We start from the raw sequence: 16654 nt of genomic DNA, 5'->3' as shown, positions 1-16654 counted from the left end.
AGCCAGGAAGCAGAGAGGGGGAGGGATGGCTCCCAATAACCCTTTCAAGGACACACACCAATGCCCTCACTCCCTTCCCTGGACCCCACCTCAGTACTCTGCCACCTCCCAGCAGTGCACAGTCAACCAGGCTTTGAATGCAGACATTTATCCAGGCCATGTCCTACCAACTGTTTGAATATGAGCTATTGCGTGGCATTTGTGTTCTCAGAAAGCAGTGATTTGTCTTCATAATTCTGTCAGTTTTACTTCGTTTAAGAAGGCAAGGGAGGCACTAACCTTTTCATCTCAGTTCTTCACTCGGGAGCTCAATGTCAATGGCTTGGAGAAAACAAACAGGGCTTTTCCTGTCTTTTTTTTTTTTTTTTTTTGTGACAGGGCTCTAGATATCCTTGAAGAAATTAATCTATCAGTAAGTCGGAAAAATAAATTCAGTGAGGCAGCCTATAACAAATTGCTCAACAACAATCTTTCTCTGAAATACAGCCAGACTGGCTATTTGTCATCAAGCAACATAATTACTGATGGATTCTATGATTGTGGTCGGGTAAGTGACAGTACGTGTTTGTGTTCTACTGTGATTTCCCCTTTAATCCTGATATATTTTTACAGACAGAAGTGTGAAAATCAGCACTTTAGCCTGGACTCCTGGCTATAAGCCTTTGCATTCTCACACAGTTTTACTAGGTTCTGTTTTACCAGTAGTTTAAGTCAGCTTGTTAATTCAAGCCCAGTAACACCCACGACACACGCAAACTACCGAGAAATTGCACCACAAAAGTTCATTGTATCCAACACTGAGTGGTTTTGAGAGAACTGCTATAGCATCAGCACAGAGATGCTTCAGGAGAGCTGAGGACAAGAGCCGGAAATCCAGCCCAGAACACACAGGGACATGCTGACAGAGAGCAGGTCATGAGCGTTGAGACATTCAATGAACCTATTCTATGTTGAGGAGAATTCTGTTTCACTCTGTAAGTACCATGCTACTGATGTTGTAGGATTTCACTAAGATCTCTGCTCCCATGGGACCAATGGGAGGACACAGACAAGAGCAAATGTGTTAGAGTTGGGTGGGGATTGGGGGAGAGTCAATCGGAATTAGGGTGGGGGCATCTACAAACCTATGAGGTAATAAAGCGGATAGTCGCCATTTTCAAAATGGTGGTGAGGCAGCCCTCACTGAGTGTGATATCTGAATAAAAACGTGGAGAAAGTAGGAAAGTTAGCCTGGTGGCTATCTAGGAAAGAACTTTCTGGGCAGAGGAATGAGGGCAAATTGCCTGGCATGTCTAAGAAGTATTAGGCCGGGGACAGTATAGGAGCGGAGCTAATAAAACGGGAGACTAGAGATTACTTCCGATGGGTAAAGGAACCCAGATCATATGATCCTCGAAGACCCCGACAAGAGCAGGGCCTCCATCTGAATGGGAAATAGGGCAGGATCCCTGTAGAATGGTAGAGTCTGTTACAGTGTAAGAGGATTTCTTTGCATTGTTTTGAAAGATTATGAAAACTATCTTAGTTAGGAATGATCTTAACTATTAACTTGATCAAAAAGACCCAGAAGTTTATCTAGTCTGCCCTCTTCTCTCAGGCTGACAAAACTGCCCTGGAATCACTTCTGTGCCCTCCCACTTTCAAGTTGATAGCTTCCTTTTCTTTGATTATTATTGTTATATACATATATGTATGTGGATACATGCATGCATGGATGGACAGAGAGAGAGAGAGAGAGAGAGAGAGAGAGAGAGAGAGAGAGAGAATCTGCTGAGTTCATTTTGGTGTTTGTGTGTATATGGTTTCAGGGCTGACCACTTGGCACTGGATAACCAATAAGGGGGCTCATCCTTAGGAGAGGTTAGTTTCCCTTCTCCCAGCAATCGTTAGTTGCCTGTGGTTCCTTATTTAGAGGTAGGACCCCATGAAATTTTCTCCCCTCTGTGTTAACATGTTCATGAGTGTTTATCTGAATATATGTATGTGTGCCGTGTGTGTTGTGGGCTTGGTGCTTGAGAAGGCCAGAAGAGAGCATCAACTTTCTGGAGACTGGAGTTACAGACAGTTGTGAAATGCCACTAGGTTCTGGGAACTGAACCTGGATTCTCTTCAAGAGAAACAAGTGCTCTTAACAGCTGAGCCATCTTTACAGCCCACAATTTTTAAGGAATCAGTTTCCGCTCACAGGTACTTTTACAGGTGAAGTCCTCCTCTCTCTAGCTATTGTCTGGTCTGTCTTTCAGTTCTCCATCTGTAGTGTGTGTGCACATTAATGGATTAGACTCTTGAAACTGTCAAGAACCCTTCCTATCAGCACTCATGTTTAAATCACGGCATATGAGGAGAACCCACTCTGGCATTCACATTATCTTACAGAAAAATCCTGGTACCAAGCTTTTGCCACTGAAGGAACTCTGCTTACAGGAACTGAATGATCACCGTGCTATTCTGTTAGTCAACAGTAAATTTGACACGTGAGTCTTTGGGGGTAGCGGTGCTTTAGGGAGGGAAGCGTGCCATTTCTGCTAGCAAATACACATGCGTGTAAAAGGTCCCAGTATGGTCTCCTCCCAGATGTATCTAATACTGAAAATAAGGACCAGTCCACAGGAACAACCTGTGTTCTCCATTGATTCCACGTAATTTCCAGTGGATTTGGGGAAATAACCAGAGAATGTAAACGTAGAAAATATTGACAAATCTCCAGGAATGTGTAGTAGCATGCAACTACCACCATCATTTTTCTTTAAAATAATAAATGGTAGAGCTAAAAAAATTAAAGTATCATTAAAAAAATATAGAGTCTTGTTACGTAGTCCAGGCTGGCCTTGAGGTCACAGAGATCCACCCACCTCTGCCTTTATAGTGCTGGGGTTAAGGGTTGTGCCACCGCACCTGATTTACACATTTTGGGCTTTTAAAACTGGATTGCTTATAGCTCAAGTTGGCTTCAAACTCCTGTTGTAGCTGAGGATGGCCTTGAATTTCTGCCTCCAAGCCTGAGTGAATTATAGGCCTGTACCACCAGGTATCATTTATATGGTGAAGAGTCTCAAATCCAAGCCTGTGCGCATGCTGTGCAAGTTCTCTGCCAACTGAGCTACTGCCCCAGCCCCAGCTCAATATTAAAAAAAAAATCCAGACCAATCCTGTGAGCCTGTGTATCTGTCTACCACCAACATGTTATATATGTTATGCAAGTCTTTCCTGCTCTGACTTGGGGAAAGTTTGACTTTATTTTAGTCTTAACCTCTCTTTCATGCTTTTAAAAATAGTATGACTTTCCCAAACAATCTGCTTTATAGGACAAAGTTAGTGCTGACAGACTTCAATTTGTACCTAACTTCAAATGTATAACATTCTAGTTCTCCACCTCCATCTATGGAGGATAAATTGTCAGACGTTGGCTACGGACGAAGCATTTCTTCTTCATCTTCCTTAAGAAGGGCAAGCAAAGAGAAGAGCACGTAATGACATATTTTATCAACACTCAGCTAAGCCCCTAGAGATGAAAGATTAAGGTTTTTGTTGTTCGATTTTTAGATTTTTGGCAACTCAATTCTTTTTCTTTTTATGGTGATAGAGCTTTATAATTGTTTTGTAAACTGCTTTGGTAAAGATCTCTCGGGGGGAATTAGGTGTGGGGGACCTGTAATTGAGGTTGAGTTTCCCTGAACTGTGGCTGGCATAGGCTCAGACTGTTAACAATGGTGATCGAACCCAATCATAATGGGAGAGAAAGGACTTTCTAATAAAATTAGCTTGTCAGTGTAACCTGTTGCCAATGTTAGTACAACTAGAATAAGATGTGTTCTTTACAAATGACAAAAAAGAGAAATAGTTTTCATTTTAGTGCTGGATTTGGATCTCCCACAGAAGAAAAATCAGAGCCCACATCAGGACGAAACACTGTCCTCAGCAGAGGTGCCGCCAAGGAGAAAGGCTCAAGGTAGGAAATCTTCTCTGGGTTACAATCATGTCAACTTGTAATTATTATACAACAAGGGTCAGAAAGGGGGATGTAGCTTTTGTTTATTCTGTGCTGGGCGTGGAACCCCGGAGTCTCCAAGGTAGGTAAGGGCTCACACTGAACCATAACCAAGCACCTAAAATTTCCTATTTAGTAGCCACCTCTCAGGTCTTAAATAGCTTGGTGCTAGAGAGTCTGTCCAACAAGTGATATAATCTGGGCTTGGGCCCCAGTACTACCGAAGTGGGGGAAAAATGGTTTGTACTTATTAATAGCAATTGAAGGAATCTTTGAATTTTTTTCAAAATATTCAAAAGAAAAATTCACGTGAGCTTCAGTTGATTTGTTCCTTTTACCCTGTGCGGTAAATAATGGGTAAAGATAAATAATTCCTACCCCTGGTTTGCTCCATTGAAACATTGACCCAGTACTTGGGAATTACTTAACTTGGAAGCCACTCGTGCCTACCCCAGGTTAGCCCCATAGTCTTGGCTTGTTTGAATCTGGAACAAATTCAAGTTCCTTGTCAATTAGGTAATGAATGTTTCAGTAAGATCTGTTGCTTAACCTTAGTATTGTGAGAGTCTAGCCTCCTGAACACAGCATAAAATGTCTGCACCCATACATAGGAAGATATAGCATGTTTTCTAAAGCAACAGTCTCTTTACCTTAAAATTAATATGCTTATTTACATATCACTAATGACCAAGTTACAAAATTCTGCTAGAAAAATTGATAGAACTAAGGTCAGGCAGAAGCAATAGAAGCACCCAGAAACCCTCACCCCCTCAAAACTACAGCTGGCTGTGAGACTTATCCCTGCAGCTCCACAGCTGGGGAGCAAGTATGTGGTTGAACTGAGGGACACTCTGACCTGCCTGGACCCGTGGGACTTGGTCTCTCCATTCTTTCTGAGATACCCCACCCACCCCTTCCAAGTATATTTGGATAGACCTCTTGATCTGCCCACATGAGTATTGGTTCACCAAAGACTTGTCTACCATAAGAGTCGGGAGTGGTGGCACATGCCTTTAATCCCAGAACTTGGGAGGCAGAGATAGGTAGATCTCTGTGAGTTTGAGGCCAGCCTGGTCTACAGGGTAAGTTCCAGGACAGCCAGGACTGTTAAACAGAAAAACCCTGTCTTGGAAAACCAAAAACCAAAACAAACAACAAAAAAGTGTCATTTACTGAATTGCCCTTTGGCCCTTATCAAGGAGAAAACTTACTAAAGGCTAAAATCACAAATCGGGACCATTGGATTCTGGGCCATCTCAGAAGTGGGAAAGCTGAGTCTTACCTGCTTAAGTTTCTATGGTTTCCTTACAAAGGGGCTGTGGTGGCCATCTAGGGAGATTGCCCTCTTCTTCTTAGAAAATTCATTAGTTGATTTTTGGTCAGCTTGAATCATCTGGGAAGAGGGAGCCTTAGCTGAGAAAGTGCCCAAGCAGGTGGGCTGGTAAGCAAGTCTGTGGTCATGTTTTTCTTATCAGTGTTAGTGTTAGTGTTGATGTTGAAGGCCCCAGCCCCCTGTGGGTGGTGCCATCCCTGAGTAGGTAGTCCTGGGATATACAGGAAAGCAGGCTGAGAAAGCCATGAGAATCAAGCCAGTGAGTATCATTCCTCCAAGGCCGATGGTGACTTCTCTTCACGAGGGAGTGTAACCTAAGAGAGCTTAAATAAACCCTTTTCTCCCCAGCTAGAAGTTGCTTTTGGTCATGATGTTTATTACAGCAACAAAAACATGAACCAGGACACAGGATCACCTGCTCTCCTATTGGTTCTTCTCAGTCCCCTCAGCTAGTGCCATCCTTCGAAATCCCCAGGGTACAAACAACAGAAAAGACTTTATCTGCTAGTTGCAGATTCTGATGAGGCAATGGTAATGTATGGGGTGGGGCCAAAAGTTTAGGACAAGCTGTTTGGAGGAAGGGTGCCGACCTGGAAATGGATTCAAGGATACAAATACACCTAGTGTTAGCGTGCATGAAGAGCAGGCGCTGCCATCTACCACGCTAGACATAAATGGAGTAAAAGACTCACTCTTATGCAGATGTAAGGAGAGTTCTGTACGCAGCACAATTACAGTTTTAATTGATATGCCATAAAATAGCCTTTTGTCTAAAACCCTATGGAATTTAGAGGGGGAATTTGCGTAACCGGCACCAATCACAGTAGAACAGAGTTCAAGCGCCCCAGGACCCTCACCCTGACACTCTCCATCCAGTCCCTGATACTGCATTTCAGTCGCTGAGGTTGACAGGACTTGGTGGTGGTGTTTTCTGGGGTTTTGGTTTTTCAAGATCTCACTATGTAGCTGTAGCCCTGGTTGACCTGGAATTCACTTATGTTGGCCAGACTGGCCTCGAACCCACAGCAATCGGCCTATCTCTACCTCCTGAGTTCTGGCAATAAGGGTGTGCACCACCAGGTCGTCAGCGACGACTTTTATGGGATCCTTGGTATGTTACATCTGATACTGCTGTTTTCCACCCAGCATAGTGCCTGTGAGACAGTTCCAAATTATTTTGTGCATTACTAGTTTATTCCTTTTTATTCTTGACCAGTATTTCATCGTAAGGGTTTATCACTATATACACCCATTTCTTATCGAAGGGCATTTGAATTGAATTGTCTCTAGCTTTTGTTTTTGGGTTTTTTTTTTTTTTTTGGCATTTTATAAACGTGAGTCATTGCATTTTGTTCTAATTCATTTCCCTCCCCAGTTGCCTTTTCCTTATTCCTCTATGCTTTTCAGATTAATTCAGAGTATAGTAAGTATTTGGTCATTTGATTGACTGGATACGGGATTTTATCATTGTTTACTCTTGAAGGAAAGGGAGGGGAAAAAAAGAAGAAGAAAAGGTAAAAGAGGAAGAAGAAGTCCTAGCAGTGCCCAAACTGACAGAAAGCAGCCCCGACAAAGAGTGGTACCCGCCTCCTGACCCTGAATTCTGCGTGTACGTGTATGAGGTGACCAAGTCCATACTGCCCATCATCAACATTAAGGACCAGATCGAGGCCCTTGCCAAGTGAGCTCTCCCCTCCCATCTTCCTCTCTCTGTGTATACTTACTTCTGAATTTTTAAAAGCTTCAGTGGTTTGCTTTTTTTAAAAGTTAATTTAGAATAAAATCAACAAAATAAACCGCAGTGGTTTATGGCGCCTGAGCTCTGAGCAGCAGTGCAGTGAATTAAAGCGGCTCGTCATTTCTGTTATGTAAGAATCAGAGCAGAAGTTGCTCAGAGACAAACGCCTGCTACTTTTTTTCTAGTTAAGCTGATTAAAAGCATCTTTGATATGAGAGAGGCTGTGAATGAATTCGTGTTTAAAAATGAAATAATTTCTTAGGTGTACGTGGTCCTCATCACTTCAAGGAGTCCTATTGTGAATTCTCTATAAACTCCCTCGTTTTTCTTTTAAGTACAAATAGGCACCTGTTTTTCTGATGAGTGTCTGCTAGTTTATTTGCTCTTTCTCTCGAGTGGACTATGGGTATTCTGAGAGCCCGCCGCAGGCCACACCAGAGCTCCCTGTAAGGCTCCGAAGTTGCCGCCCTCATTCGTGCTTGGGCTCATTCCATTAACGGGGTTGAGGCTGGGAGCAGGACTGTGAGGGAGCAGGAAAGACGAGAAATGGGGGTGGGCTCCATGATTGACACAACCCTGCTCTAGCAACAGTTGCGGTCTCTGTGGGAGTCCTAGCCACTCCAGGTGGGAGCCCAAGAAGCAGTCCGCAAACCTGGATGTGACAACGGCAAAGCTCACAGCTGCCAGACGGCTGACTTCTGTCAGCCAGGATTGGGGGAGAATGAGAGCGTTTGGCTAGAGCAGGATCTCCGTGTCCTTGAGTCCTGTGAACATTTGTCCCGTACTTCCCAGCCCTGTCATCAGATTTTCAAACGTGGCCAGGCAGAGGTCTGTTGACCACAGGACAGGCTGTCGTGAGATGAGTGGATCAACAGCTCTGTCCACCTCCCTACAGCATTGCTTAGGCTTTGTTTAGCTTTGGGGTTTTCCTTTGTTTTGATTTAGTTGCTCTGTTTTGTTTTGTTTTACTGTATTTTGAGGTGGTCTTATTATTCCTCCTCCTCCTCCTCCTCCTCCTCCTCCTCCTCCTCCTCCTCCTCCTCCTCCTCCTCCTCCTTTTCCTTCTCCTTCTCCACCTAGACATTGTTCCTCATGGTGCAGCCAAAGGCCAACCTTTCCTTAAAATTTTCAATTTTTCCCATGCATTTTTCTTTCTCTCTCCCTTGATGTCAGTATTATATAATACTGTATCTTTCTTCATTAAAATAATAAATTTTAAATGAAAAAATTTTAAATAAAAAATTACGAAATTTACATTGCTTATAAACCCAGTCTTTAGGAGGCAGAGGCAGGAGGAGCCTCAGAAGGGTGAGGCCAAACTGGGCCATATGCTGAGATCTCATCTCAAAAGTATAGGCACAGCCGGGTGGTGGTGGCGCACGCCTTTAATCCCAGCACTCGGGAGGCAGAGGCAGGCAGATCTCTGTGAGTTCAAGGCCAACCTGGTCTATAAGAGCTAGTTCCAGGACAGGAACCAAAAAAGTTATGGAGAAACCCTGTCTCGAAAAATCCAAAAAAAAAAAAAAAAAAAAAGTATAGGCACCCCCCCCCGCCCCCCACACCCTTGAAAATGTTATGAGTCTAGTGGGAAAGTCATCTGGTTTCCTCTTGCATTTGAGGTTAAATGCCTTGAAAGAACAAAGTCCACCAGTTAGTAAATGCTTTCACTTTCAGACTAGAACACTTAACACTGTTCAAGAATAAGATAAAGCTTTAAAATTACATTTATATTTAGTGTGATAATCATTTAGCTTGTGTGTACCCATTGGGATGTTAGCATTCATTCTTTTCTCTGCACTGAATTAAATCAGCATGATTTCCGTTTACATATGTATTTGTGATTGACTTAGTACAGTAAGCATGTCCTCCCCACAAGTACTTTTTTTAAGTAAAGCAAATAAAAACCAGAGGAAATGTAGTTTTTACATGTGTAATTGTATATATAAGCACACATAAAACATCAAAAGTAAGCGATTAAAACTGACTGTTTTTCATCTCCATGTAATGGGCACAGGTATGTGGCGGATAAAATGGGTGGTAAGATTTCAAAAGAGAAGCTATCTGACTTCAGCTGGGAGCTTCATATAAGTGAACTGAAATTTCAACTGAAATCCAATGTCATACCAATTGGATACATCAAGAAAGGAATCTTTTATCATCGAGCTTTGCTCTTCAAGGTATTTAAAGTATTTTTGTCTCATTTTCCGTTAGGTTAAAAAGTTTTGTCTTTATTGCATCAGACGGAACCAGCTGCTAACATTTAACTGGATAATATTTACTTTTGCATTTATACTTATTTATTTTAAAATATTTGTGATTATAACATATATGCACACATATGGTAAATAATATAAAAATTTCATTAGGTAGAAAAACAACTTTCTAAATTTCATGAACATCTACACATAAAATAACACTGGCATGAGAACCAGTGGTCCTTGCAGGGAATGCGGAGGACGTCATTTAGATAGCAGAAGGGAGGGAGAAGACTTGGAGTGTAACAACAAAAAGGACTCGGCAGCTACCTGACTGTGGTGAGGAGAGTACCTGGGAAGGGCAAGCAAAGAAGACAGCCCATTCACGGAGACGGAGCCCTGGGCAAGTGTGAGGCTTAGGAGAGTTTTGATTCGCTGTGTAGGAACTGAGAAAATGCTTCCATCTCCCAAGTAATTATAAACTCCTGTATGAGTTACTGTGTGTGATGTTTCACTCTTTTGGTTTTTTTTGGGGGGGCACCACCCAGCTCCCAAATAAATCACACACAGAGGCTTATTCATAGTTATGAATGCCCGATCTTAGCTTGGCTTGTTTCTTGCCAGCTTTTCTTAATTTATGTTAATCTGACTGCCTATTGTCTCTGGGGTTTTATCTTTCTCTATTTCTATACACCTTTCCCTACTTCTTTCTCAGCAGCTTACTGTGTAGCTGGGTGGCTGGCCCCTGATGTCCTCCTCTCCTTGTTGTCTCCTCGCTCCCTGTTCTTCTATTTATACTCTCTGCCTGCCAGGCCCACCTGTTTTTGCTCCTGGCCTCGCTATTGGCCGTTCGTCTCTTTATTAGGACCATCAGGTGTTTTAGACCGGCACAGTCACACAGCTTCACAGAGTTAAACAAATGCAACATAAACAGAAGTCACACACCTGAAAATAATATTCCCCATGTTACTTTTCTGCTTTCTGTGACCAATTATCTGGCAGGAAGCAATTTAAGGGAAGAAGGATTTGAGACTTAAGTCCACAGTGGCCTGGAGGTATGGCGGCAGCAGCAGCTGAAAACACTGCACCCACAGTCAGGGAGCAGAGAAAAATGCTGATGTGAAGTTCTTTTTGTTCTTTCCTCACCTTTACGCTGTTTGGGACCCCCAAGCCCATGGGATAGTGCTGCCCACATACAGACTTGGTCTTCTCTTGTCCTTCTTCAGTTAAACCTCTTTGAAATTTCCTTACAAAATACCCAGAGGCATGTCTACTAGATGAGGCTAAAGCCAATCAAGCTGACAATGAACTAGTACTAATCCACCACTTAATACTTTGACAACTAAACTCATCATTTTAAGTGAAAATATTCCATATCTCATTCTGAAAGACTCGTGGGCATCTCATGATGCAAACTTTCTTTAGTTAACTATAAGAGTCCCCCAAATCTTAACAGTCCAAAGTCTATTATAAGAGTCAAAGCAATTTCTTAACGACGATGCCTATAAAGAACATTTTCCAAGTTATATAATTCTAGCATATAATGTCACAGAATGATCATTGCCTAATAAAAATGGATGAACAGGAACACTGTAAGAAAAGATTGGGTCAAACTAAGACCAAAACTCAACAGAGAGCTAGGTGTGGCTCTTGGCACTTGGGAGGCAAAGGCAGGCAAATCTCTGAATTCAAGGCCAGTGTTGGTCTACAGAGTGACAGGTAGAACTATACAGAGAAACCTTGTCCTGGAAAACCAAACAAACCAAAATAAAAATCTCAACAGGGAAAACGGCAATCCCTACACCACCATGTTCAGCACCCAGGGCTTGTAATAGAATCAACTGGGCTTCTGAAGCCTTGCTCTTCCAGTTCCATCTCCTATAGCAAATGACCAACCACTTTCTTGTCAAGCAGTGCTCTATATGCACAGCTTTCCTTGGCCAATGGCCCATGTTCTTAACATTTCCATCATCCTGGGGAAGCCTCCTCTTGTGTTGCATTGAATAAAAATGTTTCCCCCATAGGCCCAAAGGGAGTGGCACTATTAGGAGATGTGGTCTTATTGGAGTAGGTGTGGCTTTGTTAGAGGAAGTGCGTCACTAAGGACGGGCTTTGAGGTCTCAGATGCTCGAGCCAGGCCCAGTGTCTCACTCTCTTCCTGTTGCCTGAGGATTCAGGTATAGAATTCTCAGCTATCTCTCCAGCACCATGTCTGCCTGCATGCCACCATACTTCCTGCCATGATGATAATGGACTTAACCTCTGAACTGTAAGCCAGGCCCAGCCAATTGTTTCCTTCTAAGAGTTGTTATGGTTGTGATGTCTCTTCACAGTAATAAAATTCTAGCTAAACCACCACTGTGGAGCTTGGGGTTTATCTTCCCAGGTTTCCACATGGTATCTTCACAATGAGTCCTTCTTTTTTAGTTAAGCCTGTTTGGAAATACCCTCAGAGATGTGTCCAGGGTATATCACAAGTAAACAAATACTGTTAGTCATTGTCTCAGTTAGAGATATGTAGATGGAAGTTTCTGTCCTGCCTGGTCCTGCAACTGATCAGTACCAAAGAAACACACAATTTATATGAATTATAAACTTCTTGGTCTGTCAGCTCAGGCTTATTATTAACTAGCTCTTACAACTTAAATTAAACCATAATTCTTATCTATGTTTAGTCATGTGACTTGGTACCTTTTCTCAGTGAGGCATTCTCATCTTGTTTCCTCAGCTTCTGGGTGACATCTGTGTCTCTTTTTTCCTCATTCCAGAATTCTCCTAGTCTGTTGCCCCACTTATATTTCCTGCCTGGCTACTGGCCAGTCAGTGTTTTATTAAACCAATACAAATGACAAATCTTTACAGCATACAAGAATATAATCCCACAGCGAGGTTACTATTGCTGTGATGAAACACTATGACCAAAAGATAATTGGAAAGGAAAGGGTTTATTTGGATCATGGTAGTCTATCACTGAAGCAAGTCAGGACAAGAACTCAAGCAGGGCAGGACCCTGGAGGCAGGAGCTGATGCAGAGGCCTTGGAGAGGTGCTGCTTATTGGTTTGCTCCTAATGACTTGCTCAACCTCTTTCCTTATAGAACCCAGGACTACCTGTTCAGGGTTGGTCCATCCACAAGGGCTAAGCCCTCCCTCATCAACCACCAATTAGGAAGATGCCCTACTAGCTTGCCTATGGTCCAATCTTATGGAGGCATTTTCTCCACTGAAGCTCCCTCCTCTCTGACGACTCTAGTTTGTGTCAAGTTGATATACAACTAGCCAGAACAGGCACCATATTCTCATCACATCCATTTATATCTCACTCCTGTTTCACACCAATCTTCTTTATCATCTAAATGCCTTTCTTATATCCTTGGAATTCTTGCTCTGTGAGTTCTTATTTTCCTGTCTTAGAGCTCTTTCTCTTTTATTAACTCTTCTTCTATTTAGAATCTAGACATGCTGAAGTCAGCAGTATATACAAAGAAAATCTAAATCTGTTATCACAATGTCTACAACCACAGTTATGATTTTCCTCCCTCGTGACAGTTAAAATTTGGTGTTACTTGTCAGGTGTTTGTCCATATAATAGTGAAGAGTCTCAAAAATGGCAGATATTGAATTTACTAACCTTACTTTGAAAGATTTAAAAAAGAAAAAAAATTAACACTTGGAAGAAAGAGTTTATCCAAGATCAACCAAGTACAACAATTCCCTTGCTTCCTCATTTCCCTCCTGTCCTCTCCTCCCTCTCACCACTGCTTTGCCAACCAACCTGGACCAGTTGTCAATCTTGTCTGCTCTGACACACGGGCCGCAGAACATGATGGGGGTTACATTTAGGTATAGATGCATGACAATCTTTTCCAATTTATCACATACACTTTCCTAATCTCTCCAACAACAAGGCCCCACTCCTGCTCCTCTTTCCTCTGAGAGCTGGAGACCTTCGTGTGTTCCTCGTTACAAAGAAAATACAGTTCTAAATAAAAGTTGGTTCCGTCCCTCAACAGCTCACAAGGCTATGTTCCCTCCTCACAGCTCACCGTGCTCCCTCCTCACAGCTCACCATGCTCCCTCCTCACAGCTCACCGTGTTCCCTCCTCACAGCTCATCGTGTTCTCTCCTCACAACTCACCGTGTTCTCTCCTCACAGCTCACCGTGTTCTCTCCTCACAGCTCACCGTGCTCCCTCCTCACAGCTCACCGTGTTCTCTCCTCACAGCTCACCGTGTTCCCTTCCTCACAACTCACCGTGTTCTCTCCTCACAGCTCACCGTGTTCTCTCCTCACAGCTCACCGTGCTCCCTCCTCACAGCTCACCGTGTTCTCTCCTCACAGCTCACCGTGTTCCCTTCCTCACAACTCACCGTGTTCTCTCCTCACAGCTCACCGTGCTCCCTCCTCACAGCTCACTGTGTTCCCTTCCTCACATCTTACTGTGTTCTCTCCTCACAGCTCACCGTGTTCTCTCCTCACAGCTCACCGTGTTCCCTCCTCACAGCTCACCGTGCTCCCTCCTCACAGCTCACTGTGTTCCCTTCCTCACATCTTACTGTGTTCTCTCCTCACAGCTCACCGTGTTCTCTCCTCACAGCTCACCGTGTTCCCTCCTCACAGCTCACCGTGTTCTCTCCTCACAGCTCACCGTGTTCTCTCCTCATAGCTCACTGTGTTCCCTTCCTCACATCTTACTGTGTTCTCTCCTCACAGCTCACCGTGTTCCCTCCTCACAGCTCACCGTGCTCCCTCCTCACAGCTCACCGTGTTCTCTCCTCACAGCTCACCGTGTTCTCTCCTTACAGCTCACCGTGCTCCCTCCTCACAGCTCACCGTGTTCTCTCCTCACAGCTCACCGTGTTCTCTCCTCAGCTCACTGTGCTCCCTCCTCACAGCTCACCGTGTTCTCTCCTCACAGCTCACTGTGTTCCCTTCCTCACATCTTACTGTGTTCTCTCCTTACAGCTCACCGTGCTCCCTCCTCACAGCTCACCGTGTTCTCTCCTCACAGCTCACCGTGTTCTCTCCTCAGCTCACTGTGTTCCCTCCTCACAGCTCACTGTGCTCCCACCCTCACAGCTCACTGTGTTCTCTCCTCACAGCTCACTGTGCTCCCTCCTCACAGCTCACTGTGTTCTCTCCTCACAGCTCACCGTGTTCTCTCCTCACAGTTCACTGTGCTCCCTCCTCACAGCTCACTGTGTTCCTTTCCTCACTAGCTCACTAGGCCGTGTTCCCTCTCTCACCAGCTCACAAGGTCACTGCACACTGGAGGAGGCAGACACTTGATCCTTCCTTTAGTTCTCTACCTGCACTGGCCTTGGGAAAGTACCTGACTGTAGTAGCACTTTTTCGTCTGAGCCATCAGTCCACAAATAACGACAAGGAGACTTATTATTAATTATGAAAGTATGGCCTTAGTTTAGGCTTGTCCCACTAGCTCTTATAACTTAAATTAACCCACTTCTATTAATCTACTTTTTGTTACATGGCCTTTTTACCTCTTTCCTTCTGTATTTCCAAGTCCTTCCATGTTTCACTGGTGTCTCTTGGCATAATCTGCAGGCCTAGATTCCTCTTCCTCTCTCTCCCACTCCCCCCCCCATCTATGCTGCCTAGCTATTGACCATTCAGTTCTTTATTAAACCAATCAGAGTGACACATCATCACACAGAGTAAACTAATGTTGTGCAACACCTTACCTCAGCTTCACTCTAGAAAATGGGGGACAGTAATTTGTTGTAATCTGTTGTAGTGGTTTAGAGTGCTTTAGCAGGAACTAAGAGACCTGCATACCCGTAAATGTTACATGGAAAACAGCACACACAGTCTTTGCATCACACCGGACTGTAATGGTGATAGATTTTGATGCTGTTTGTTCCATGGTCACTTCTTTCTAGGCCATCTCCCGCTAAAGGTCAAATACTACCAAAATCAAACCCTAAGTGTCCTGGCATGACCACCAAGTTTCATCATTTTGGCCTATTCCAAACTATGCAGTTTGGTGCAGTAACAAATACATAGTATTTTGCATAGTAACAAATACATTTAATTAAAATATGAATATAACCACTACTCAAACACAATTCTGCTCCCTGGTGCTATTTAGCCTTTGTTGAGTACTTACTCTTGGGACTTGGTACCCATTAATTCATCACACAACCATAAAGATACCATGATTCTTCCCAGTGCACAGAGGAGTAAATAGAAGCCTGGGCTTTGCAAAACCCTTTGCTTATCACTAGTTGGTAAGAATCTGGGTTAAACTGAAGTGCAACCCAGAGCAGTCTAACCAAGCTCTTCTATTCATCACAGTAAGGCTGAAAAAAATTTTAAATTACTGTAAAGACACAAAACAAAACAAAAACAAACAAACAAAAACCCTTCCAAATCAGGGGATCAGGGAACACCGAGAGATACTTGCAGTGAGGTAGCTGCAGAGAGCCAGAGAGCCCGATTCAGTCGGGGGTCTCCTGCCCCATGGCGCCAACCACAGTGCACAGCAGACTGGCTGGAAACGGGGTTTACTTCAGTCTCACTGCCTACAGGGATAGAGCAGCCGGGGCTGTGGACAGACTGATGGGTACACGGGCTGGAGCCCTGGGATTGCGCCCCTCCAGCCACCCTATCCATCTTGTGCTCCACTACTTTAACTGCCTGAAAAGCGTCCTTTCCCAGGTCACTGACACACTCTGAGTTCACGGACGGCAAGCCATCAGCGACAGCCAATGCTCGGCTCCTACCACGCTATCTCCATTTCCCAGCTTCCAGTCCAAGCTTTTCTTTGCATGCCTGTGTTTAATTCTCTCCAGAGGTCTTCTCCCACTAAGGACCTCTTCCCAACTGTTTGCTTATGGCCCTGAGCCCCAGGTATCTTGTTCCTCCCTCAGGCACTGGCTGATAAAATCGGTGTGGGCTGCTGCCTGGTGCGCGGTGAGTACAGCCGAGCGTGGAACGAAGTGAGGCTGCTGAACGAGGCTCGGAAGGGCATCATCGGGCGCCTACCCCCACCGGAAGAGTACATCGTGGATCTCATGTTCCACCCCGGGGCCCTGCTGAAGCTCGGCAGCCGAGAGGCAGACCTCTACCGCTTTCTTTAGTCACCAAAGGAACACACGAGCACCCAAACCAGAAATTATCTCTGCGTGCTTCCTAAGAAGGGCACTAGCTGATTTGATAGCTTCAAATAAAGGCCTTAGAAATAGTTTGTGTGTCGAAATAAACTGGGTGTGGTTGTGCGTGTTCCAGGCTGTGGAGTTCGGGGTCCGTCAGGGCCTCCCATGCTCCCCATCCTCACACAAGGTAACTGTGGGTGAAACCGTTCAGCCCCCTTCGAGCTTAGGACTCATCAAGGAAGGCGCTCAGCAACTGCTTCCTGTGATGGAGTGGGCTTGTCACTGT

The 16654-nt window shown here is 44.2% G+C and overlaps 1 protein-coding gene across 7 annotated transcripts in view; it reads left to right on the top strand.

The window, feature by feature from the left end:
- Positions 1-16393, top strand: part of Armc3 (armadillo repeat containing 3) — an 83197-nt gene extending 66804 nt beyond the window's left edge. For 3 of the 7 annotated variants that reach the window (XM_057787467.1, XM_057787468.1, XM_057787466.1), the window contains exons 13-18: positions 379-547; positions 2377-2474; positions 3842-3949; positions 6805-7002; positions 9074-9236; positions 16144-16393. In XM_057787467.1, coding sequence (XP_057643450.1) covers positions 379-547; positions 2377-2474; positions 3842-3949; positions 6805-7002; positions 9074-9236; positions 16144-16353 — 946 coding nt within the window. In that variant the 3' untranslated portion in view covers positions 16354-16393. Of the gene's footprint in view, positions 1-378; positions 548-2376; positions 2475-3365; positions 3466-3830; positions 3950-6804; positions 7003-9073; positions 9237-16143 lie in introns of all 7 variants that reach the window. The other 4 variants (XM_057787472.1, XM_057787470.1, XM_057787469.1 and 1 more) reach the window with 4 other exon arrangements.
- Positions 16394-16654: the final 261 nt, after the last annotated feature.

The sequence above is a fragment of the Chionomys nivalis genome, chromosome 13 (assembly GCF_950005125.1).
Source record: "Chionomys nivalis chromosome 13, mChiNiv1.1, whole genome shotgun sequence".
NCBI classification, from domain to species: Eukaryota; Metazoa; Chordata; class Mammalia; order Rodentia; family Cricetidae; genus Chionomys; species Chionomys nivalis.
The sequence above is the reverse complement of the archived record's forward strand: the minus strand, read 5'-3'. Positions and strand labels throughout refer to the sequence as shown.